Source organism: Indicator indicator, chromosome 13 (assembly GCF_027791375.1).
Source record: "Indicator indicator isolate 239-I01 chromosome 13, UM_Iind_1.1, whole genome shotgun sequence".
NCBI classification, from domain to species: Eukaryota; Metazoa; Chordata; class Aves; order Piciformes; family Indicatoridae; genus Indicator; species Indicator indicator.
The window spans coordinates 18,401,877-18,428,700 of record NC_072022.1 but is presented as its reverse complement, the minus strand read 5'-3'; the positions used below and the strand labels follow the sequence as shown (position 1 = coordinate 18,428,700).

General features: G+C 44.3%; 1 protein-coding gene across 6 annotated transcripts in view; it reads left to right on the top strand.

The window, feature by feature from the left end:
* The window catches only part of LPP (LIM domain containing preferred translocation partner in lipoma), a 212,868-nt gene that overhangs the window by 55,235 nt on the left and 130,809 nt on the right, over positions 1–26,824 (top strand). For 4 of the 6 annotated variants that reach the window (XM_054386024.1, XM_054386028.1, XM_054386027.1 and 1 more), the window contains one exon: positions 810–932. In XM_054386024.1, the coding sequence (XP_054241999.1) occupies positions 810–932 (123 nt within the window). Of the gene's footprint in view, positions 1–809; positions 933–5,481; positions 5,490–18,124; positions 18,130–19,680; positions 19,693–26,824 lie in introns of all 6 variants that reach the window. The other 2 variants (XM_054386029.1, XM_054386025.1) reach the window with 2 other exon arrangements.

Genomic DNA, 26,824 nt, shown 5'->3' with positions numbered 1-26,824 from the left:
CAAGTGAGCTTTCCTACCAGCCCAGGTACAGGTGGGGCTGTTTTGAAAGCAGAGAAAAAGCAAGATGTATAGAATCAAAAAGGGTCCTGGCTGTAGGTTGGTCTTTGCTCTGTTTATGGGCTTTCCTGTGTAATAGTCTTTTTCACAAGAACCTTATTTATGTTGTTTTGTGACTGCTTATTGCACAACATGCCCTTCACCTTGAATCTGCTAGAAATTCATTGAACGTTTTCGTGCCTCCTTAAAGGAGCTCATTTTTCAGATGGAGGTTGTGAAGAGCTGTTGAATCAGACAGGTACAGCTATCACAAGCTGATTTAAAATAATAACAGTTGCAGGTGGCCAGTTGCTGGCCACTGCGGCTTTCAGCTCTGCTCTGTTTGTGCTTTTTCTGGGATGGGAACGTGATAGAAGAGATGCTCTTGGGATCCAGGTTCCCCAAGCCTGTTTCGAGTTCTGGCTGCCCAGCCAGGCATCCTTCTAAAAAGCATTTCTATCTGTGAGAGCAGGGGTTGTCCTGCCTCTTCACCTGCACAGTGAATTGCACACCAAGTTGTGTAATCTTCCCAATTAATTTAAGACAATGGGACCATTATGGGAAATAAAAGAACAAAAGCCCCAAAGCAGCCCAAATGCTTGTGAGATGGGGACATGCTGCTGCTTCCAGGAGAGAGCTATAGCATTTCAGCATGTTTGTCCCTGCAACCCGAGAGTTATTGCTGGGCATGGTAGCAGCCCTGTGAAGACAGCAAGAAACCACGTGCCAGGCCAAGCGGTTTGAATAACTGGAGCTCTTCTTCCTTCTTTAAGGTGAATCCTGGCGGCAAGACACTTGAGGAGAGGCGGTCCAGTTTGGATGCAGAAATCGACTCTCTGACCAGCATCCTGGCTGACCTAGAGAGCAGCTCTCCTTACAAACCTCGGACTCAACAGGTTAGTGGCACGCTGCATAAACAGAAAGTGGGAGAACAGCCAGCATCGACTGCTGGAGTCAATTTGCTAACCGCTTGGTATTTGTTCCGAGCCGGCATGCCAGTTGTTCCTGATAGCATCCAGATGTGGCTGTCAATGGGGAGATGGGCGCAGCTGCTCTGGAGGGGGCACTGGCTCAAAAGCTGCCATACCTCAGAGCAAAGAGCCTCTGATCCTGATTGTTAGATTGCCACGGAGACTGTTAGAAAAATACTTGCAAAAGATGGCATTTCATTTGCCTTGATTTTCCACTAACAATAGCTTGTGAATTAAAACCTGCTCCGTTCGTGAGTACTTCTACACTTTTATTTTCTTGCTGTTTTTTGTGTTTTGCTAACTTTTATCTGTCACACTGCCTGAGAAGGATCCAGATATCCGTGTCTCAAGTTTTCTTTTGTTTTTGTCATCTAATCAATGGCGACGAAGTGGCTTGGATTGTAGCTCAGCTGCCAGGGCGGCTGTAGCCCAGCACGGCAGACTGGAATTCGCACTTACTCTGCTGTGTCTAGACAAGGACTGCAGGGGTGACAGCAGCTCAGCTAATTTTTGTCACTCATCTAGGTAGTGTTTGAGTGGAGCTATTTAAGTTCTGGTGAGATGTCATCTATTTATCAGAGGAAGCAGTGACACCCCAGTAGCACTTTAAAAAGGGCAGTTCTTGAGGTCATGTAAAATCATCCTAGATGTGTTTGTGTCCAGTTGTGGCCTGCCTTTGCTGCTTGATCTCATGACTGGTCTCATTTCCTGCAGGCATAGGAGTCTGTAGGCATGTATGCAGCTGTAGGTATGCTGTGTTTGTCTTCCCAGTGTTAAGTCTGAATAAAACCCCCAAAGTCAAAAGTACCAAAAGAATGATTGAGGGCTGCAGTGCACACCCATTATCTGAACAGGCCCTTTCTTTGGTTTGTGGCTTTTTTTTTGTTGTTGTTGTTCTTTTCATTGCTGCATTTGTTCTAAGTAACTGGGAACTATTACATTTGGAGCAGAACTGAAGTAGCAATCAGAATTTGTTTAGATTTACTCTTAAGTATGTGAACTTAGCAGAAGCAGAGTTAAATCAGATTTCTGTACTTCTGAAAGTGTCCATCTGCACACAGAGGCTGTGGCATGGTGACCCATGTGGGTTTTTTGTCCTTTCTGCAGGGACCTACCATTATACTTCTCTTTCATTCAACCAGCATGTGCACAGTTACTGCTTAAACTTACAGACTCATCCTTAAAAAACAATCTGATTTGGGCCAATCATCAAAAAGAGCAATAATGTAAGCCAGATAGAATTCAGTCCTTTTCCTGGTGGGTTTTTGTTGTTGCCATAGATGGGTCAAAGTTTAACAGTGCTCAGGCTCTGTGTCAAATAACCCATGCTCATTTTGTGTGTGTGGGCCAGACACAGAGGATGCACAGTTACTGGGAAATGCTTTATAGTGACAGAACACTGTGAGAGTTAACTGGAAGAGATTTGTATTGTTCATTTTCTGTGGCAATGCTTTCAGTCATCTCCAGTATCTTCATAGAGACACATAACTTCTGTAACCACTTCTCTGAGCTTTTGCAGCTTGCTGACAGTGTCTCCTGATACTTCATTGCTGTCTACAACTACCTGAAGGGAGGTTGTAGCCAGGAGGGGGTTGGTCTCTTCTCCCAGGCAACCAGCAGCAGAACAAGAGGACACAGTCTCAAGCTGCGCCAGGGGAGGTTTAGGCTGGAGGTGAGGAGGAAGTTCTTCACAGAGAGAGTGGTTGGCCATTGGAATGTGCTGCCCAGGGAGGTGGTGGAGTCACCATCCCTGGAGGTGTTCAAGAGGGGATTGGACGTGGCACTTGGTGCCATGGTTTAGATAGTCATGAGGTTTAGGGTGACAGGTTGGACTCGATGATCTTTGAGGTCTCTTCCAGCCTTCTTGATTCTATGATTCTATGATTCTATTTATCCTTTAAGTTCTGAAAATTCTGATCTGATTTTTCACTTTGATTTTGTACCAATATCACTGGGGAAAAAAATAAAAATTTAAAAAACCCCACAACACTCCAATGCAAAATTCTGCCAGCTGTATTTGAGTTTCTGGAGGATCAGAAAGCTTAGTCCAAGGCTGGGACTTTATCTGACTTAAGTTCATTAGCCTCCAAGATGACACGTGCTGCTCGGTGCACGTGCTTGTTCTTTTGGCTTTTTGCCCCTAGTTCAGGTAGGGGCTCTGAAAACCTGTCCCCTGTTCCCAGGAGCAATGGGATGCTGCAGTTCTCTGGTGTGTTACAATCACTGTGTGCAATCCAGTAGGTGGAAGTAGCTGAATTTCATCTCTGGGACCATATCCCAATTTTTTTGTTCAGTTTATCACTTTTCAGGATTTATTGGATAACATAATGATGTCCTGTGAAAAGTACAGCTACAGCAACTTCTAACTATAGCTGTTAGAAAATGCCAGCATTGAATGTATCATCTGCTATAATTAAAGAGTACTCAAACAAGTCCTTGAAAGGTGGAACTGGAATGTAAAGCTTTGATTTTTTTTTTCTTTTGTTTGATCTGTACTAAGTATTAAAACTGGTGAGTCATTTGATGGTCTTATGGTAGGATAATAGATTAGGCTGAAAATTGTGAGGTACTTACTCAGAGCATCAGCACATTTATTGGATTACACCTTAGCTGACCTTCCCAAATTTATCAGGATAATGGCTGCAGATAGGAAAATAGAGTTACAACTTGTTTTCAGAGAAGAGATTTCCAGTTGTGCTTATGCAGTTAAAGCATTATAATAATTTTATTGATATACCTTGCCCTTGGGGATACTCCTATTCTGGAGTAAGAGAAATTCTGTTGTTAGGTTTCATTTTTATGTTGTCTTCATGATAGTTTTAAAGCAACATAAAATAAACTGTATCATCGTCCTCTCTCACTGGAGTAGGATTGATAGTGGGATAATGACAAGCAGTTTATTTAATGTGCCCTACCCATTGGCATAAATTCACACAGAGGGAAGCTCTTCCCATCCTTGGTACAAGTTCAGGATTGCAATGAGGCACACTGCACCAGGAGGTGCCTCTGAAGCAGAGGGATTTGTGCCTTTCGGTGTAGGTTTGGAAAGTCCATAAATAATTCTCATAATGGGTGGACCAATGTCAACCCCAGACCATTCCCTTTGGCCAGCACACCTGCTGTTGAAGACATGAATGAGTATGAATCTCTGAACCATCCCAGCATTGCTTACCTGGGCATTGCTCTGGTTACATATTTTTGTTTGCCAAGCAGGTGACAGGGACATTGTCACGAGATAAAAATGGCTACCATTAATAGAGAGCAGGAAGAGAGTTTTGACACCTACAGTCAGCATCACTGTCCTTGTACCCAGTGGTACACTGCCTAGTTCAAGGCAGCTGACCTGGAAAATGAAGGCAAAAGAGTCACCTAGGTCCTGCTGGTTGCCTCTCATGTCTTGGGTAGAGGTGGTAGGATGCTGCTGGCCCACAGAGCTGTGTTTCCCTCTTCTCTGAAGTGATGAGTTTGAAAAGGGTTTTCTCAACATAGATCCTTTAGGGAGCAGAGATCTTTTCTACCTATCACAGCAGGTTTGGTGGGAGGAGGTCCTTTGGTGCATCTGGTACCCCGGTGTGAGTCAACACCGACACTGCCGAACCTCAAAGTGAAATATCCTCTCAACCTTCATTTCTGGTTAGTTCTTGTCTCTGTTGTTAAGAGAGTCCCCTGTGGCAGAGTTTTTCCAGGCATTGATAGCTTACTTCATATTGGCCATCAGCAGTACATAGGTGAGAAGCAGCTTTAATTGCCATTACTTCAGCCCTGGGCCAACACCATGGCTTGCAAGTGAAAGTCTGAGTCACAGAAGCAGTCAGCAGTGATTAAAATTCTAGGGTTTTTTTTTTCTTTCAAAATTGCTCATAGCAAAAAGAACAGCAAATGGCAAGGCTAAATCATCATCTTTAGCTGCAACACAGCAGTGTCTAAGGATGCTTTCTGCCATGTAGGGTGGTGTAGGGGAGACCATATTTCAAGAACTCAGCTGAAGCTGAAGTTTTAGAAAGGACCACACATCACCTGAACTTAGGAAGTTTCTGTGTTGCCTTCACCAACATGGCCAGTTCCAGCCTTGTGGTGCATTTGTGGTGAATTGAAATGGAGGAGGAAGCCAACATGATCTCAGCATTACCATGACTGCAGTGACATGTTACTAGATGAGCTTGCCTCAGGTATTATTTATAGAACTGCAGATGCATTGTGGAAAAAGTCTAATTAATATTTTCCTCTTCTCTGGTAAAATTTGGAAATGCTAGTGTGATGAGTAAAGTACAGAGGTCTTCTTGTGTTGCTGCAGTGTGGTTTGTGTTTACATGTCACAGTTTCTAAATTGTTGTAACCCACTGGAAAGTTCAGAGGCAGAGAACTCACTATGCCTTTAATTAATAAAATAAGGCTGTACAGACAAGGAATTTAGGTGCAGAACTTCCATGGATGGGAGCAGGGGCTATTCATAAGATGGTTGAACCCCATCTAGGGGCCCTAGTGAATGCTGTGGTCATCTGGCTTCCCTGTTAAAGAATATTTTCCCTGATTTTTCCCTGGATCAAACCAGGACATGCTTAAACCCTTCCTTAGGAGATGAGTGCAGTGAGGCTTTAAGCAAAAGGCATGCCAAATTTCAGCCCACAAAATAAATGTCTGCATTTTTTTAAAAACAAGAAAACTTTGTGACTCTGGAGAGAAGGCTTCCAGCAGAGTCTGTGAAAATGAAATACTGGAAATAACAGCATATGAAAGCTTGGAATTTTTTGCCCCTGCTGTGAATTATGTATTGAATGCTGATTGCTTTGTCCAGAATTGGACACCTACCTTCTGAGGTGCTTGAATTTTGTCTTGAATTTCCAACAGATCATCTGTTTTGCAAAATAGAACTTTGTAGGAGGTGTACCAGGCAGTAAAATGTACCTGGTGCAAAGGTAATTAGCCTTTTTTAAAAAGAAAATACTGGGTGGCCAAAAATCATGGAGTGTTTAAATAGCAAACATACTTGGATGGTCAAGATCAAATCTACTTGTGTACAGCTCTCAGAGGCAGCTTGATCCAGAGGGAGCTGTGCTGGTACATTGGAGACTTGTTTCATTCCTAGCTACCACCACTGTGCTAAATGACCTTGAACATAGCATTTCTACTCCACTTCCTCTCAAAATCTCTTCTGTACTTGTAGCTTGGCAACCTCTTCAGTGTGATTTGCCTCTTACTATTGGTTGTACAAATAATGGAAAAGAGAAAGATATTTTTTTTTCATCTAACAGATGGGGAAAATGAAGGCAGAGTTAGACAAGCTATCTAAGCATTCATTCCCTATGTCCCTGCCTTTGCATCACTGCCCCCACTACTAGACATCTGCCACTATCCAACACTGTCAGCCTAAAGGAGTAATATTTTGAAGGAAAAGAAGCTCATTCTCAATGTGAGTTGCAGAACAACAAAAAGGTAAAGAAAATTAAATTTTAAAAAAATCAGTGATACATTCTCATTAAGTTCCAAACATACTGGGAAATAATGTCTTATACTGAGTGGAATTTAAAAGGGATTTAAATGTTTGATGGCATTGGTTGTTACCCCATCACTTCTTTTGACGGCCACTTGGGGATAACAAAGGCAGGGAACAGGCAATGGACATATTTTCTTGCAGAGTGATGGGACAGGACTGAAGAGTTTCAGCTGTAGGATGGCAAACCACAAAACAAGACAATATGTTGAGCACTGAAGGCTCCTTGGAGCAGTCTTCTTCATTTCTAATTTTAGTGCCCCACTTACAGCTGCACCAGGAATGGACTGCTAAGGGTTTGGGTGTTTTAGATTTGTTTACGCAGAGCTGTATCTCCAACCATGAACAAAGCCTCCTACTCAGCAAGCAGCAGCACATTCCCCCAGCATCAAGGAAGAGCCTCAGGATTACCCTCAGTTTGGGCTATGGGATGAATATGTGGGCTGTGTGAAAAAACAGATCACTGAATCTGTATTCAAAACAGTCCATGCACGTTTGCTAGTCCAGGCTCAGAGTCTGGTGCCCTCGTTTCTGTTGTTTGCCTGAGCCTGCCTTCTTAGGTTGGTAGGCACCAAAAGGACTTTGTGAGTGCAGTGTGTGGGGTATTTGCTAACATACCAGTTGTTGTCAGAAACTTGTTTAGGGAATAAAATTTAGTGGTACAAACAGATTAAGATTAACTTGGTTAGCTCAAAATTAATTCCCCCCTCCTGGGGTTGCGGGGAGGGGATTAATAGCCAGGCAGTGCTTTTGCAGTGGCAAGTGGCCCTCTGTATTTGTTCACTCAAAGTCTTTGCATTTTGGGTTTTGGGGGCTTTTTGAACTCTTAGGTTGTAGGACAGAAAGGGTCATTGGGGATAAGCCCACCTGCTAAAACTGGGAAGCATTTTAGTGGGACCATCCAGCTACTGTAGAGCTAGATCTGCTGTGCAATACTTTTCCTGAAGGCTGTGAGTTGCTGCCATTTCACCTCTAACACAGATGGCTTGTGTGATCACAGAGATAACAGTGTCCCATAGAGTTGTGTTTAAGCTGGCACTGAGTTGGTGAGCTCTGACACATCTAGCAGTACCTGAGGGGCTCTTGCAGGCTCACTTGCAAGGCTGCTGGCAAGGGTTGTTCTCAGGAGGCTGCAACATTTTTGCCATAGCTGTGGACATCAAAAATTGCACAGGCTGTTTAAAAGCCAGGGTCACCTCAGAGAGCTGCAATTCTACTTCTGGCTGCAGCGTGCTGGCTTTGTGCGGTTTGGAAAATCCTGGTGGATTACTTAAAGTAGAAAAGGAAGCATCCCATCTGTAGCAATTTCAGTGGGTTTCTCCCAGCACTTGAAAATCAAAGCCTCTACATCCAGGAAACTCTGCTTCTGCAGTTCCTCTCTCCAAAGGCAGAGTGACATTCCCACCCCATGTGGGTGGTGTTGGAGAAAGTCTCAAGGTCGAAGCTTTCTAGGAGCGGCGCTGTGGGTGTGCTGGCTGTGGGCAGCGCACGTCTGTCATGCCGTCCCTCACGCCTGCAGGCAGAGGAGCGAGCACAGGGCAGGGATGTTCAGCCACCTACGTGTGAGCTGAGAGGTGTAGCCAACAGATGAGTTCATGTATGTTTGTATTTGGCTCTTCTCTACAAGAAGGGAAACCTTCCTGCACTCATCTGCTCCAGCCAGCCCATGCGGCAAACTGACGCCGCTCTGATTAGCAGATGCTGGAATTGGTTGCATCTGCTGGTATGTATTAAACCTTAATCCTTCTGATAAGAGCATGTCCATGAAGATTTTTAAAGAAAGTTTTCTGAGATCCCAGATTATCAGCTTGTCACAGATGAACAGGATAAGCGTGACCTTTGCAGGGTATTATTTCTTCCTCTTGTACTGTCATCAGAGTGAAAATAAAACAGCTCCTGCTGTCTCTTTTTCTGATGTGTAATAAAGTTCACAGAAATCTCAGTAAGGTTTACTTTTCCTCTTCCCCTCTTATTTTTTCTTTTTTTTTTTTTTTTGTTCATTTTGTGTTTTCTGCCTACGTGCTTGGCTACAGCTTGGCTACAGATGATGACTAGGATTGGATACACTGGACTTTAAAATCTGTGCAGGCATCTAAAATTTGTGTGTAGATAAAATAAACATTTACTTTGGGAACGGTGATAAAAAGCAAATAGTGCCTCCTAATTTGGTCATTTTTTTTTTTCAACATTTGTGATTATTTTGTTGTGAGTGGTTGAGAGCAGGACTCTTACTCTCTAGAGCTGTTCAAGGCCTTCTAGCTATTGTTGTAGTTTGTTTTCTGTCTTTTTTTCCTCACAATGGGACCAAGCTGCAATATACCATCATCTCAGGAAGCCTGTCATCATTTCCCCATCCTCGTATTTTGGCACTCACTGCAATTTGGCACTCATCTCAAAGGGATCTGCCGCACTTCCCTAGCTGTCTGTGTGCCTACCCAGCAAAGAGCAACCTCCTCTGGGGCAGAGACCTGTGTTTCATTGGAACGCAGACTCTGCTTGCATCCTTGCATGGGTGGATGCATCTGAGTGCCTCAGTGACATTAGATTTACCACCATGACAGCAGCCCTCTGAAATACGGAAGCATGCTTCCTATTTCATGGGCGAGTGAGGAACCAAGACCTTGGGAGATTAGATGTCTTGGTTTGTGCATGGATCACCAGAGCTGCTGAGGCCAGACCAAAAAACTTCTTGATGCAATGTCTTGACAGTAAACCCTGAAGGATTCAAAAACCATAGGCCCAGAAAGTTGTGGTCTCCTGGACCTGCATCATCGCTCCCTGATCTCCCCAGCACTGAGTGAAGTGAGAAGTTGTTTTCCGCATCTGCGTACGGCTGAAAGATGAACTTAGTCCTCTGGCACAAGGTGGTGATTTCCCCATAAGTGCAGCAGCCAACTTGCACAATGCCCACCAAAGAAATATCTGATGCATTTTGAAATGAAAGTATAGGTGATTAATTCCTTATACCCACAGCCACCGGTGTCTGGCAGTTGCCTGCTTTCCACATATGATTTGAATCCTGTGACCACTTTTAAAGAAAGTTCCATGGCTGGAAAGGAGTGACCCAGACCCATGCCTCTTGAGGAGAAGAGCATGGTGCTGGCAGTCCTCACTGTGGCCCATGGGCTGGTCTATTTGCACATGTGCCCAGCAAGTTCTGAGCCTCCTGTATGTCTTGCAGGCAGCCTGAACTTTTGCTCTTCCAGACTGCGCTGTAACCAGGATCTCTGACCTGAAGCATAGACTTTTTGGCTGACATACTGAGATAAATGCCAAGGCTAGTACTAGGGGAGAAGGGAAGCAGGAGGAACGGTCAGGAGAGGTAATGGACAAGAACAGGAAGGGTCAGAGTCTGCTCAAGATGCAAGACATAAGTTCATAGGAAATTAGGCTTCCTTTGCTCTGTTCTTTATGTTTTCTGTTTCTTTTGTTGACTATTTCTCTTCTGCACACACTAGGAACCAGCTGTGTTTCCCTCTCTATTAGGGAAAGGAAATAGTTCGGAGCCAAGGGAACAGCACAGCAACTTGGAGAAACACCTGCATGGCAATTTGTCACTTGGGACTTTGCTCCCACTGTGGCCTGTGCTGGATGTCTTCCTCAGGTCATTTCCACAGAAGTGAGAACAATGACTTTGTGATTTGTGCATTACACTCACAGCAAGGAGAGCATTGCCTTGATAAACCTTAAAAGTCTTTTGAATCTATTCTGAGACCATTGAAAGGCAGGCACAGATCTTGCTGATTGAGTTACTGTTGAGTTGAGCTCTTTTAAAAAGGAGGGGAACTAACTTCTACAGTTGGAGATCCTAAATACGTTTGAGGGGCAAGGGCTAAAACATGCTGGGAAGCCCTAGCATTTAAAGTATGTGCTTCATAAGTTTGTCATGGCTGCTACTAAGTGGTGCTTGTTTGTGTGTAAGCACTTGTACCTTTGCTTTAGTTTATCTTTGAATTGTCCTGAGAAAGAAGTCTGACTCTTTTTCTGCAAGTGGAGAGCTGAGCCACAGAGAGACCATGCAGCTTGCTGTAAAACCAGGCCTTTGGATACACATCAGTGACATTCTGGGATAGTTGTTGTCGTTTGCTGGTCTGTCCTGTTTTTACAAGGGTCTGTCATAATGGGAAGAGAAGACCCCTCCCTAAAGTCCATACTGGATGGCTTGAAGGCACAGCAGATTTGTTCCCAGTCTTGTTTCAGGTAGGGCTGCCTGGAAGAATGTAGAGCCCTACTGAAAAGTGAGCGCTGGCCTTGCAGTTTCTACATCAGACCCTGCTACCTCATGCGTGATACATTTATAGCCTGAACATTGCTCAGGAATGCTGAGGTTCAAAACCGTAACCTGTTATAGTAAGGAGGCAGATTCATCAGTGGATGGTTTTAAGGGGCTGTGTCTATATTTTCTCTTATTGATTGCCTTTTGCTTTCCTGTCTGGAACCTTTTGAGAGATGACTCTGATACTGAGATGCATTGTCTCTTTCTGTATATTAAAGCTGCTTAGGCTAAAAAAAAAAAAAAAACAACCCACACCCAGCCTGTATCTGAAAGCTATGAGTTGATAGATCCTTGCTGTAGCTCTTCAAGTAACTGTAAATTACTCAAGGCTGTTACAGTTTCATTGTAGGGAAGTTCCTTCCTTGACTCAGTCTTCTTTGCATCACAGTAGAAAGCAATTAGGTGACGTATATATTGTGGCTTGGAAGCACTTAAAATTTTCTCAGCCTTGTGTTGTCAGCTTCTGCTCAATAGCAGGCTTGTGGACTGTGTCACTGTGCCTGTGTTAGCATATATTATCACCATATGGTGTTTCAATAGTGAATAGGAAACTTCTATCAGTATGTAAAAGGGTATAATGGAAAAAATATTACATCAAGATAAACATAGCATGCTTTTTCACAGCTGAAAGTGAGCCTTCTAACTGCTGGTTCTATGGGAAATCAATAGTGCCTTGGGCCAATGAGTATTGCTGTCTTCTTCCACAGATTTAAAAACAAAAAGCAAAAAAAAAAAAAAAAATTCAACTGGTGCAGTTGTTACAAGTGTTTCTGCCAATGATTGCAGACCAAGACTGATTCCTCCCTGCTCAAGCAAAATATTCGAAGTCTTACAAGGAATTGTTGCCTTTCAAAGCAGTAGTTTAATGTACGTAAGTACAATGAGAGCACGAGCAGGTTTTTATTGCCTTATGTGTAGAGACAGATAGGGTCATCGTGATCATCTCACCCGGTTGTTAGCATTACCCAGGGCAGAGACTTTGCTATCTTGTCATAAGTAGCAGTGTTGTTTATCTTAGAGCTGATGGGAGACTGGGTTTGTTACCTGCTCTGGAGTGATTTGTCAGTGAGAAGCCGTTGTTGTCCCAAGACGCTCAGAGCCATGAAGAATTGCCTTCTTGCATACCAGCAATCACTCCAGTCAACCTGGGGGCTCAGGCAATTTTGATTCCCTTTTCCAGAACCAATGATCCATGGGGAATTCAATACAGATGGGAGACAGTTTTGCCATCTGACAGAAAGTTGGGATGCACATGCAGTTTCAAGCTGTGATTATTAAGAGGGGAAGAGAAGGTGTTGGAGTTGATTGCTGTGCTGGTTTGCAGAAAGGCTAGCTGCGTGTTGCGTGAGATATCTCTGAAGCTAAGGTTATTTTGCAGTCTTAAAAAGTGATGGATAAGCCACTGTTGTTCAGCTGGGACTTTTTGAGCACTGTATAGTTCAGCGGGGAGACAGCACAGATATTGCATTGAGTTCTATTTAATCTTTTTCTAGAAATATTTTTACTGGAGTCCACATCAGTGACTATTTGTCTGAAGTGCAAGACAGGGGGATCTGGCTGTGCAATAGGGTGGCCACGGAGGTCATGGTGCTTTATGAGACCCCAGTGACAGAATGCTGCTACTGTGCTCAAGACAGCACTCTCCACTTTGCACGTAAAGCCATGGAGATGCCATGCGCACGGTGGAGATGCTGTGCACACGATAGAGCTGCCGTGCACACAGTGGAGATGCCATGCGCACAATAGAGAGGCCGTGCACACGGTGGAGATGCTGTGCACACGGTGGAGAGGCCGTGCACACGATAGAGATGCCGTACACACGATAGAGATGCCGTGCACACTGTGGAGATGCCATGCGCACGGTGGAGATGCCATGCACATGATAGAGATGCCATGCACACGGTGGAGATGCCTTCATACGATAGAGATGCCGTGCACACGATAGAGAGGCCGTGCGCATGGTGGAGAAGCTGTGCACACAGTGGAAATGCCATGGAGATGCCGTGCGCATGATAGAGATGCCGTGCACACGGTGGAGATGCCATGCGCACGGTGGAGATGCCATGCGCACGATAGAGAGGCCGTGCACACTGTGGAGATGCCTTGCACACTGTGGAGAGGCCGTGCGCACGGTGGAGATGCCATGCGCATGGTGGAGATGCCTTGCACACGATAGAGAGGCCGTGCACACTGTGGAGACGCCTTGCACACTGTGGAGATGCCGTGCGCACAGTGGAGAGGCCATGAACACGGTGGAGAGGCTGTGCGCACGGTGGAGAGGCTGTGCACACAGTGGAAATGCCATGGAGATGCCGCGCGCACGATAGAGATGCCGTGTGCATGATAGAGATGCCGCATGCATGGTGGAGAGGCCGTGCGCACGATAGAGGTGCTGTGCACACAGTGGAGATGCCGTGCGCACGGTGGAGATGCCGTGCGCACAATGGAGATGCCGTGCGCACAATGGAGATGCCGTGCGCACGATAGAGATGCCGTGCACACGATAGAGAGGCTGTGCGCACGGTGGAGATGCCGTGCACACGATAGAGAGGCTGTGCGCACGGTGGAGATGCCGTGCACACGATAGAGAGGCTGTGCGCACGGTGGAGATGCCGTGCACATGGTAGAGAGGCTGTGCGCACGGTGGAGATGCCATGCACACAGTGGAAAGGCCATGGAGAGGCCGTGCACACGATAGAGATGCCGTGCGCACGGTGGAGATGCCGTGTGCACGGTGGAGAGGCCGTGCACACTGTGGAGACGCCTTGCGCACTGTGGAGATGCCGTGCGCACGGTGGAGATGCCGTGCACACAGTGGAAATGCCATGGAGATGCCTTGCACACGATAGAGAGGCCGTGCGCACGGTGGAGAGGCCGTGCACACGATAGAGATGCCGTGCACATGATAGAGAGGCCGTGCACACTGTGGAGATGCCGTGCACATGATAGAGAGGCCGTGCACATGGTGGAGATGCTGTGCACACTGTGGAGATGCCGTGCGCACACGATATAGATGCCGTGTACACGTGGAAATGCCATGGAGATGCCGTGCACACGGTGGAGATGCCGTGCACACAGTAGAGAGGCCGTGCGCATGGTGGAGATGCCGTGCATACAGTGGAAAGGCCATGGAGATGCCGCACACACGATAGAGATGCCATACGCACGGTGGAGAGGCCGTGCACACGATAGAGAGACCGTGCACACGGTGGAGAGGCCGTGCGCACGGTGGAGATGCCTTGCACATGATAGAGAGACCGTGCACACGGTGGAGATGCCGTGCGCACGGTGGAGATGCCTTGCATACGATAGAGAGGCCGTGCGCACGGTGGAAATGCCGTGCACACGATAGAGATGCCGTGCACACGATAGAGATGCTGTGCACACTGTGGAGATGCCGCGCGCACGGTGGAGATGCCATGCACATGGTGGAAATGGTATGGAGAGGCTGTGCGCACGATAGAGATGCCGTGCACACGGTGGAAATGCCATGGAGATGCCGCGCGCACGGTGGAGATGCCATGCACACGGTGGAAATGCCATGGAGAGGCCGTGCACACGGTGGAAATGCCATGGAGATGCCGCGCGCACGGTGGAGATGCCATGCACACGGTGGAAATGCCATGGAGAGGCCGTGCACACGGTGGAAATGCCATGGAGATGCCGTGCACACGATAGAGAGGCCGTGCGCATGGTGGAGATGCCGTGCACACGATGCAATCATTAAGTGCTTCTTTAGGGTAAAAGTAGATCACTGTCAGATTTTTTGGAGCTACGTGGAAGAGCCAGCACCCTGAAGCAGCGCTGTGTAACACTGGAAATCACCAGGCTTTTCAGCTTTTTGGTAAGGCTTGCCTTTAACAAGGCTTGGCTTTAAGGCTGCTGAGGAACGTGGTCATTTCTAACTAATGGCAATAAAACTCTAGGGAACACCTGCTGTTTCTCTGTAGAACATATGTGTGTGCTCCTGTAAAATCACAAATGCATGCAGGTCTTAAGAAAACAATTTATATTTGGCATCTTTCCTACAAACTGTATTTTAGAACACCTTCCTGTAAATACAATCATTTCAGAATGGAGGTTGTTAATGAAGAGAAAGAGGTGGGGTAAGGTACAGTGGTGAAGGAGGAAAAAGAGTGGGGGTTTTTGTTTTGGCTGATGGGCTTTTTAAAGGGAAAAAAAAAAAAACAGTTGCTAGATTTGATCATTTGCTGAGTGTATTCAGTGATTTCTTAGGAGGACATATGGGCAGTTTCAGGAGACTGCATGATAGGAACTGTATGGAGCCAAAACTGAAATGATGGTCTGATCCACTTAGAAAGTATAAATGAAGGGAACATCTGAGGAGCTCTGACTCTTTTGCTTATGAGCCAGTGCTGGATTATCCCCTATAATCAGTGCTTTCCCCAGCCCAGTTTCAAATAAATTAAATTTAAATATCTTGCTGCTTTCTTTGGATGATTACTCCAGACTGAAACATATACAGCTGCTAAGAGCTATTTGACTTCAGCACTTCCTTGCTTAATTTAATCTCCTCGTTCCCAGTGACACTTCCTGTATGTGTCTGTGCATGTGTGCTCCTACCGTGTGGATCATACCATTTCTATACATACAGAGTACAAGGATGGTGAAATTCCCCAATACAAAGCTGTAACAAAAGGACTGACAGGCTGGGTCTGTAATGTGCCTGACCTGACAATTAAGCAAACTTATTACTGTGTCAGCCTGCCAGATGGATGATACACGTTACTCATGATGTAACGTGTATTGCTTCTGAATGTATTGGGAGTGCAGTTCCTATTTTATGTTTGCTGAGCTGAGAAAGGGAGAGGGAAGAGACATTTTTATTTGATCTAAACCCACTTGTTTCAAGTGTGTCTAATGATAGCAATATGTGACAGATAAAATCCTAGGCCCTCGTCCATGTTTATTTTAATTTCAAGCAATGGAGAAAGATGGAAAAGATAAAATTATGGGCTAAAAATATCCATTGTTGTAAAACAGCAGCTGGAGCTTTCCTTGCTGCACTCCTCAGGACTCTCAAATATGTCTTGCAGTGGTTTGCTGGGTGGGAATTTGGGGCTTTGGCCCTGAGAAAGGTCAGGTTGAACTGCTTTTCTAATTGTTTGCTCTAAGCTTACTAAAGATAGTAAGTCTATACTGAGGTAGAAGGGAGGAAAGAAATAGTCTGAATCATCTATCACTAACCTGGACTTTCTTTTAACATAGTCCCACCCTGAACCTGAGAGGGAAATTCATAACAACACTCCTCCAGAGTATTTTCTTTTATCTAAGTATTTGCTGTTCACAGAGATTGTCTTGGTAAAAATTATGTCTTCCATAATACTCAGGGATTTTTCCCATCAGATCATCCAGTTGTTTCATGAATTCATGTAAATCTCTGAGATTTGAAGCATCCCATGGCAAAGAAGGCCCATGGAAGTAGGGCAGACCCATCTTCTTTATATTCTCCATTTGCTTCCTAATAGGTGGTTTCATGTTGCTTCTTTCTAGCACTGGAAGAGACAGAACAAGCATTCCTCCTCTTTCTACCAGTCAGAGTTTTAGCTGTCTCTTTTTAAGGCTCAAGGCCTCTGTTGCACTTAGTTGTTTCAGAGGAATTTGAAAATTTTATGTGATATCCATTTATTTCTGATCAGGTATTGCTGTCTAACTGCCAACTGGTGAGTTTGAATGCCAAAAAATAAAAAAAAAGGAAGTGGCTCTTGGATCTATGTTATTCCCTTGGCTATTTGCTGTTGACTTACTCCGAAGCGATAGATTAACTGTGGATTTTGTTTATTAGAGATGAAGTTTGTGATTTGACTGTAGGACTCTCTTTTCAGAGTAAGCCACTCTAGGATTAAACAATTTATTAGATTTTGAGCTCCTTGCCAACATTTTTGCGTGATCATTTCCAAAGACAGTATCTATGGGCACTTTGAAGCTTGCAAATAAAAAGTGATAGGAGAAATACAAGATGAGTGATTTAGGAGAGTGTTCTGATACAGCTGTGGTACTTTGGAACAGAATGGGATCTGTTGTTTTTCCCTTTCCTCACAGATCTCTGATATTTTCAGAAAGATTTTGAACTCTTCTAGCATTAAGTTTCCCTTCAGTAAAACAGAGAAGGTAATAATCACATACCCTACCTGGCTGTCTGACTTCAGAAAGGATTTTCAGATCTTCAGCTGAAAGTTCTTCTGCAAGCACAAAATATTGTGGTTTTGTCAGCTTGTGTGAAAAAATGGTTTCTTCCAGTGAGAAATCAGTTTATCTAATAGTTTTACTTTCTATAAGGGAATTCAGCATCAGACTCTTCCAAACATTTTAGGTGATGTTTTGCATTATAGATTCTATGCTGTTAATTTAATTCCAAGTTCTATGCAGAGAAGAAATTGTTGAGTGTACTCCAGTGTTTTAGACTGCGATTCAATCAGTGTGTTGGTAATCTGGTGATCTCAACTTTCAGAGACAGCTAAGAGCTCAATGCATAAGAAATGAGTAAGATATGTACAAGAACATGTGTGCTAAATTAAAGCTAAATTAAAACTTGAGCGCTTTTGGGCTGAAATTGCTATCACTTCTGCAGCTCTTTTTCTGTCTTCCAAAATTCCTCTGTGCAACCAGTATGGATCTAATATGCTCTGCTTTATTTTACTGCTTTAACGTGGGGACCTGTAGAGACAGTGAAAGCTCTGTATAGAAAGTATTGTAAAGTGAGGGAGGGAGCCCAACAAAGCTAATTATACAGACACTCCCACTCTATTACCCTTTAGAGAAATTGAGCCTAACATTCTGCTCTTAAGCTTGTTAAACTATTCTTTTTGGGTGCAAGGATCTTATTGAGGGAATGAAATAGCTACACAGCATAATCAGAATGGGAATTGGAGCAGATCATTATATTTACTCATTTGATTAGCCATAAAATAGCTACTGAAGTCTTCATTTCAAATCTGCTTAGCAATTGTGCAGCAAGGCAAACTGGGTGTTTAATTAGAAAAGAAAGTGTGTCGGGTTTTTTTTTTACAAGTAATAAATATATAAACACATGCATATTGTGATCCTGTTTATGTAAATAACCTCTTCCCTGTGGGTGTTCTTGCCTCCTATTTGTTCAGGACCTGTCTGTTTCCAGATGCAAAGGAAAGGAAATTAAATGAAAGGTTCTGCACATCAGTTCTTGAAAGTGCAATATCTGGGACTTAAAATCCAACAGAAAAGATTCAGGTTAGCCATTAGGGTAAAACTACTATAGGAGGGATAGGTAAAAAGGGCATGGAGAAATGGTAGGACCTCAGTTACTGGAGAGACTTTAGGTCAGGTTGTGCAAAATTCTGTCAGGAACAGCTTAGGTAGGGTCAGTCCTGTCTTAAGGGAGAGGACTAAGCTGAACAACCCCCTGAGGGCCCTTTCAACCTATAAGATTTTCTTAAGAAAAGTGAGGCCATACTGCATCATCAGGGGGTAGCCTGTGACCAACCAGCACCCATTCCCTGAGGGAGCTGAAGTCTCAGGTGTGCTCAGGCAGAGACAGTGCCTTGTCTCCTCTGCTATCTCTGAGACACACAAGTCCCTGACTGCCTTGCAGTCACTGACTGTCTTTGTGCACAGAGAACAGCTGAGGATACCCAGCTTTCTCTCTAAGAATAATTCACTGCCCTGCCACTGATCTGTCCATAAAGGCTTGGAAGTGAGCCATAGCCGAGGTTACATTTTCTGGCTTCCTTTGCAATCTGAGGGACTTGCAGATCCAACGTTCCAGAGGCAGCAAGCTCTGTAGCCACTGCTTTCTCTGTTCAAGATGGTCACTGTCACTAAAGTGTTTCTTAAATGTATCATATGCCTTTAGGAAGCTCAAAACCTGCAAAAATATTTCAGCTTTTTGATTTATTTATTTGGTTTTAAGACAACCTGAAGCAGTGAAATAAGCTTGGTTACAGAGAGAAGATTTGTTTGTTAAGGGCATTAGACTATGTGTGTAGAGATGACCGTTGCCAAGTATGTGCTGTGCTGCTGTACCTTTGTGGGTCACTGAAAAGGTCATATTAATAATGACAATAACAAAATCATTCTTGTGATGTTGCCTGTGGATGACAAGACCTTTGGGCAGCAGGACTGGGGACAGTAGCACTTTAGCATTATTACAAGGGGTGAAATAAGTACTTGGTCTAGTGGCCATTTATGGACAAATTCTTCATCTCAGTGATGTGACTGACAGTGAGAATTAAGACCCACTTGCAAATGGCCAGGAATCCTACTGTCTTGGGAAGTCATCCCCAGAGAGGCTCAGAGCTTTCCCTCCCAGATGTGCTTTGAAGGCCTAGAGGGAACCACCTCAGAGAAAGGAGGCTGGCTGTTCTGCGTCTGCCAAGGAAGGTATTGATGCCTAGGGTTGTAACACTGGCATCATTACACACCTCTAAGTTGTATAAGCAAGACATTGGGCAGCCAAAACAAACACACAAAACCATTACAAACCCAAAAAAAACCCCAAACCCAAAAGATTAATTATTAGGCCCAGCATGCCATTAGGTATAACTTCATGTCCAAGAGAGCAAGCGTCTGACTATAATGAAGTTAGAAGTATACCATAAATTGTAACAAACACCTGATTCTCTTCTTTTATGTGGCTGGAACACCTACAATTAGGATGGGGCTGTTCTGCATAGCCTTGCATCATTGTAAACACCTCAGGGCTCACCTGGCTGGCAGGATGAGCAAGGTCTAAGGGGAAAAAGTGGGAGGCTGCATGGTTCAGCAGGGAAGATATTTAAGGGCTTTCTCTGAAGTGCTGCAAAGCTGTGGCTGCCATTGAAATGAACGGAACACTCAACATTGATGCCAGTTCTCCTTTTCTTCCCATCCATCAGTCTTTGCTCTATCTGTGCCACGAGGACAGAGAGAGCCCTGGATCAGTCTCAGAAGCACAGTATGTGCAGAATAAGTGGCCGAATGACCATGCTGAGGGAGCATTTCTAATGTTACATCTACCCTTTCAGCACATGCCTTTCCCGAGGGAGAGCTGCCTTGCACCCAGGGAAGCAGGGTTTGTGTGTAGAGCACGTCTGCGAATTGCCATGGTTGGACTGGATCAAGCTGTCGCTGTGTCACTTAAATGTTACAGTCTCTCGAGTTGTCACAATGACTTTTAAACTGAAGCAAAGGTGCTGGCTTCCTTTTCACATCAACAGTCGTGCTATTGACAGAGCTGTGCATTCTGGCACTCCCGTGTCTGCTTTTTTTGTTTTGAGGATTTTTATCCCCCTACTCCTGACCTACTTTCCTGGGGTTATTTGTGCATCACCTGCTATGAGGGCATGGTTAGATCAGGACACCTAATTCCATGTTTTCAACCAGTAAGGTGTTTCCAGACAAGGCATAACTTTTCATAGCAATTTTGGGTCCTTTTCATACTGTTCTATCCCTTCCAGGGAAAAATATACTCCTGTAATTTAATCTAAAAGGGCTCCTGAAGGAACTATTTAACTATTTCTCTAGAAGTATGTAATAAATTTCCCAGGAGGACTGATGCTCTTCTGCGTGGTGGAGGAATGAGAAAGCATTTAGTAAGATTTCCCAAGGGATGAGTGTGAATCTGTCTATTCCATAGACAAATCTGCTATTACTGCTCATTGTAGGGACATGCAGCAGTGCACAGAGCAGCTTTGGATTTGCTGGTGTTCAGCTGCTTCAGAAAAGGAATCACAGAATGTTAAGTGTTGGAAGGGACCTCAAAAATCATCTGGTCCACCCCCCTTGCCAGAGCAGGATCACCTAGAGTAGGTCATGCAGGAATGCATCCAGGTGGGCTTTGAATGTCTTCAGAGAAGGGGACTCCATAACCTCTCTGGGCAGCCTGTTCCGGTGTTCTGTCACCCTCACAGTGAAAAATGTTTTTCCTTATGTTCACGTGGAACCTCCTATGCTCCAGCTTGATTTTTTTGGGTCCAAACTCTTAGGTTCCTCTGCTCAGTCAAAAAGTGCCAGGTTGGCTTGCTGAGATGGTGTCCCATAGGTGGAATGAGCTGCCCTCACACAGTCCCATCACCACCACACACAGAGCTTTTATCTGTGAAACAAAGGCAAAGGCACAGCCATTTCTGTACATATCCAGTTGTAAATGTTGGGAACTCCCTGTGGATTTTTTCCAAAGGCTGTGAGCTGCATTTTGGCATTTACAAAGCAAGAAGATTGATGCATGTGTTTATGTAACAGGCGATGGAGGATTCATTGCAGTCCTGGTGAATCTGTCAGAAGTTACTGGTCTTGTGCTAATCCCTTGAGATCCTGTCTGGATTGGAGCAATACCCACCAGGGCTGTGATGAACCTGAGGTTATGGCATATACCTCTTCTCCCAGTCCAGCTGTAGTGTTGGTGTTTGCAGGTGAGGCATTGGTAGGTGAGGAAGCGATGACTTGCTGTGAGGGCAGGTGAAATGCCTGAGCTACTCTGGCAGCTGAGCACTCAGATGCTAGTGTTTGAGCTCATAGTTGCAGAGATTTTGGACAGGAGGAAAAGAAATTAAAATCTTGAAAGATTTTTGATTGAAAGATTTCCATTTGAAATGGGAAATTTGGTCTTTGATATCTGGATTGGAAAATGTGTGGCATTCAACATTCACAGGAAGCTCAGCTGGGCAGAGCTAGAGGAGCTGAAGATTACAGTCTTCTGACCGTTGTAAGGCAGGTATGTCACAGCCTTTCAGCCTGCTGAGGCTAACGCTTTCCAAAGGGCATCCTTTCCCAGGCTCAGCTGGGAGCTGCGTAGGTTGCTGGTTTTGTGTAGCCATCTGAACACAGGAAATCCCAGAGCCCCATTTCAGCCCTCCTCACGAAGGACCAAGTCACCTCAGCTTCTGTGTTGATGTTGCAGTTGAATTTCTCCTCAGCCTTTGTGCTGCCTGCTGTAAGGTGACCTCCAGTTTCAGATGATCAGGAGACGATGTTGAATTGCCCCCCTCCTGGCAGAGCCGGGCAGTGACTAAACTCAGTGTTGTGATCAGCTTTTGGCCCATGCATTCCATCGGTATAATTAATGCTGCATAGGGGTGAGCAATTACTTCTCTAAAGCCCTTGCAGGCTCTTTGGAGTCTGCCCGTGCAGTGTTTCTGTCTATGTGTTCCTCTCCCATTCAGGGTTGGTGGAATGACTAAGTAGTGCTGACGGCATTGGTTGTTGGCCTGTATTAATTATTTCCGCGGGTTCTATTTACTTGCGCGCTCCCTGTGGGAATGCTGTGCATACGGATCACAGCAGCACTTAATTTTATTGCAGTAAGCGGCTGAGGTTGGGGAAGGGGAGGAGGGAAGGGGAGAGAAGGGGTCGTGTATGCGTCAGCCCTGTCAGCCTTCTCCTTCTGTTTCATTTGTGCTGAGGTTTTTATTATCATTAAGCCGATTGTATCTGTGGCACAAAGGGCTGAGTTACCTCGGTAACCACACTAGCTGGGATGGTAATCCATTTATAGCATCACTGCTCAGGTCTGATTAAATTAGCATGCCGATGACGTAAATGCTTGGCTGGGTGATGCTGACAAGGCTGCTCCTAATAAGAACTCTCGCCCTTACATTTATTCTCATTTATTTCATGAGACCCCTGCAGGAAATGTACAGAAATAAGGCTACAGATGATTGACTCTTGTTTTCAGAACAACTTGTGCTGCTAGCAACAGACAGTGCTTTATCTGAATGCAGACGACAGCCTGCACATTTTGCCTTGTTTCCTCCCGCTGCAGAATTCCCCACGCAGCCCTGCCGAGGCAGAGCCCTGCTCTCAGCCCTGCTTGCCATCTGCCACAGCAGCAGCGGGAGCAGCTCCTCTGTCTGATGGTTATTTCCAGACACCGCTACAAAAGAAATAAAAAGGGTAATAGTAAAAGAAAAAGAACACCCTGTTTCTTTACTCCCTCTTGTGAGTTTCCTGCAAACACAGACATCCTTTTACTCATTTGAAACAAGCCAGTTATTTATGTCTGAATTTTTCATTATTGAACAATAACATTCAATCCTAGCGTTTAATACCATGTGGATCAAATGCTTTCAGCATCTTCTGTCCAGCCCTCCTTGAGGGAAAACACTGACAACTGCATGATCACATAGCTGTGCCTGTTTGATGAAGTGGTGAGAACAAGGACTGAGAGTTGCTTAAACTCCTGGCTTTCCTTCCCAGCCCAGCTTTGGGGCCAGCAGCTTCCTTGCAGTCTGTTTTGGGCTCCCAGGGCTTCAGTTTTTCATCTGCAAAAAGAAAATTTAAAAGGATGCTTTCTCCCCCTGCTTTTTTGTGAGAGGTATGGGAGTGATTAAGTGAGTTAAGTTCCAACAGTATCTGGAGATCCTCAGGTGGAAACTCTGAGGTTCTGAACAATTTACCACTGTAATTGTCAGATTTGATTTATCCAGTCAGCATAGAAGGATATAAAAGGAATTTTTAAACAAAAGCCATTTTGGGATGGAGGACTAAAAACGCAGTAAATTTTAAGCGGCAATAAATAGTTTGGCATTTGCCCTGGAGTGTGAGCAGATGTGGCTGCATGGAAACCGCTGGAGCTACACCTGCTTTGAGTCGGATTTGGACGTGAAAATCTGTTATTTGTGAAATAAAGAGCATGATTTTGAGCCACAAAATTTGCAGGCCCAGTGCTATCATTTTCTGGGCCTGCCAGTTCTCATCTAGAGCTGACAGGTATGGTCTTTAGGAGCAACAGGGAAAAGGGATGGTGTTTGGGTACGTAGGAGCCCTTTCTCTGTGCCTTTCCCAGCTTTGGTCACTCTCTTTGGGAGTCTCTTGGGGGACCCTGGCCAAAATTTCAAGGCATTGCTCTATAAAAATGAGGGACACTGAATTAGCTAGCAGCAGTGCTTCACCAGCTGAGCTGGAACATCTGGATACTGCTGTTTTCTCAGTGTTCCCAGCACAGTGATGGGGAGCAGCCAGGCTGGGGACACTCCTCCTGCCCACTCCTTGGTCTGTGTGGTGGGCACATGCTGTGGCCATGGCTTCACCATCACCATGCTGAGATGTTGCATTGCTCATCAGCCTGCTGCCAGAGCAGGTGCATATTATTAATGAAGATATTTCAAAGGGTTTGATTCTACTTCTAGCTCAGTTCAAAGCATCCTTCCATGGAGAAATCCTGCACCCATGTCTGGGATTCCTTACCCCAGGGCTTTCCTTTAAATTTAAACTTTAATGGCTAATACTACTAATTTACAATTTTCAGTGGAAAAAGAAAATGTAAAAGCCAGCAGAAGCAGTGTGTTCAGGAGGGGTTGCAGCAGTCCTTGGCTGGCCTCTGTCTCCTCCAGAGGTGACAGGCATGAGTAGCATTTTGCTGCGTTATTTACTAGATAATTTTCAGCTCCTGGTAGAGTGAGCTGCCTCCAAGGGACATGAACTCCTAGTGACCCACTCAGCACATGAGGTGATGGAAGCTCTTAGCAGAAATGTCCATCAGTTTGCAATGGGGACATTGGACTTGTACCAGGCCTGGGAAGCCACCTCTTTCCTCTTCAGGTGCATGGATCTCTGCTTAATAAGTAAATAATCAGTCCTTTCTTAATTACCACCCTTTATTTGCTTAACCTGTGTGCTGGGGCTGCCGAAAGTGTAGGGAGAGGAGGTGGCTGTCTCTGTTCCAGCAATGTTTGCAACCTGACTGGCAAAGTTTTGGCATCAAGACCATGTCTGTTCATTTCAGGAGCATCATAAGAGCTTACCTGAGGTGTGCACCCCTGATTTTCAGCTTTGGTTTTTTTTTTTTTTAAGATTTGTCAAAAATAAGAGTCATATTTTGGTCTGAAAAGGTCTGCCATAGGCTTGGTTTGCTGAAGGACAAGTTGCTCTGGCTCAAGCAAGCCTAAGTCAGACAACAACCACTGCACAAGAGGGAAAGTCCCACCGAAATTCCCCTCCCTTCCCCACAGGTTTCTGTGATTTTTTGGCATGAGAGCGTTGCTTTAGAGTGCCTGGAAATTTTCATTATAGGTGAGCAAAATTTCAACTCATTTGTCTACCAAATTAGAGCAAGGCAGGGGATGAACAGTAATAAAATTCCTCTTTGTTGAAATGGGCCTGTTCTTGCTCATTTGGAGAAAGAGAAAAGCCTCTTGTGTTTGCATATATTTTGATGTTGATGCTGCTCAGGCCTGGTCCCTCTTATCTTTGAAGTCTTTGGGATATTTGTATTTCATTCAAGTGAGAGGGGAATCCGTTGGCAGAATTTGATTTAACACCATGGGGATTTCTTTTTATTTGGGGAATGGGAGTGAAGCAAGAGTTGTTTTTTTTTTCTTTTTTTAACTATTTTTATTGTTCTAAAGGAAAGTTTGCTGGTTATTATTTCACAAGCTTTTATCTGGTGCTGAGTCATGGAAGTGAGAGCATGTGTAGGCGTCTTAGCATAAGAGAGAGTAATTCTGTCATTTACATTTACAGACAGTTATGCTTTCCAGAAAACTTTTTTTTTTTTCTTGTGGGTTGCAAAAGTGATTAATCTGCTGCTGAAACTGTCAAAGGAGGTTTTCTGCTTAAGAATTTTTTTGAAAGAGAGAAGGATCTGTTTCTACTTATAGGAAAGAAAAAGGTAGAAATTGAAATGAAAAAAGAAAAATACTGAAAGAACAGACAAGAAAATGTTCCCTTTCCTAATAGTATTTTCCCTTTTTCTTTGTATATATCTACCCATCTGTCTATCAGCCTATATATCCATCTGTCTCTCATGGAAAAGTCATGTAGACTTTGATAGATACAAAACTAAATATAGCAGAATCATGGCTGAGTTCAGCATCATCAATTCCAGCTGTTAAAAATATCATGGCATCTGTTTAAAATAATTTGTATTTTTTCTTTAAAAAAAAAATTAGTTTCTTCCATCAGGCTCTTTAGCTTTTATCATGTTTTAATTTTTTTTCTGCCTTCTTAGAAACTACTTTTTTTTAATGAAGTCCCAAATCTTCAACTAAAGCTTTCTTTGGAGTAGTAGGGTAAACAACTTTATTTATTTCTCTTCTTCCTTTTTTCTTTTATCCTTTTCCATCTTTTCCTTAAAAAAAAAAAATAAATCAAACAAACAAAACCCAAACCACCACCAACAACAACAAAAAAATCCCCACCAAACAAAAACCTGCTGGTTGGTGTTTCTTCTGTTATTAAAAAAGAAAGAAAGATGATTAATTAGAGCTGAGATAAAACCTTTCCTCCTTAGGATGTATTCTCAGTGGTGAAAACTGTAGCGCTATTGGAAGGCTAAAGAGAGTTTACTCTGATTTCAACTAAGTATGTACAGACCATCAAAATCAGTGGCATGATCTTCTGTGATCCCTAAGGAGAAACTGGACACATGAAATATTTAGCTTGGAAACGCAGGAGTTTTTCTAACAAACTAGGCACTGATGTTTTCAAATGGTCTTCCCTCAGAGTAGGGTGGGGGTACAAAAACTTGAGCTACTTTGATCCCTTTATAGAGTTGCAGTGTAGCTGATACTGTGTTTAATTAGAAGCAGGCTGTAGTTGTCACACTTAGCCTTGAAGAGGGAGATTGAGTACCTATAACTTCATCTCCCCCTGAGGAAAACATGCAGAGCAGAAGGGATGTCCTCTCCATGTCTCACCTAGCTGAAGGCTGGAGCCCAAACCCTAATACCACATCTGCTTGGTTGCTTTTGTTAGAAGGCTTGATTTTGGCATCTCCCTTTTTGCTGCTGTGGTGAAAAAAAATCTGTTCTCTATTTCCTACAGCTGCCCTTTGCCCCTTTCCAACCATAGTAGCTTTAGCCATGGTCCTTTGGCCTTCAGCAGAAAATTATTAGTGCCATGCAGGAGGAATATTGATTTTTACATCACACAGCCCATGAGGTGATGGAAATCACATTTCCTGTTAGTGTGGCTTATCTGTAGCTTTTAGGAAAAGATGAGCTTTGGGCCCTGATTTGGGTAAATGGCCACTCCATTGAGATCTTTCCACGAGAAAGCCATGCACTGAGCTGGACTTCTGCATTTGGGGGGGGGAGGAAATTAACCAGGCTTCACCTACGTTTTGACAATTCCGTT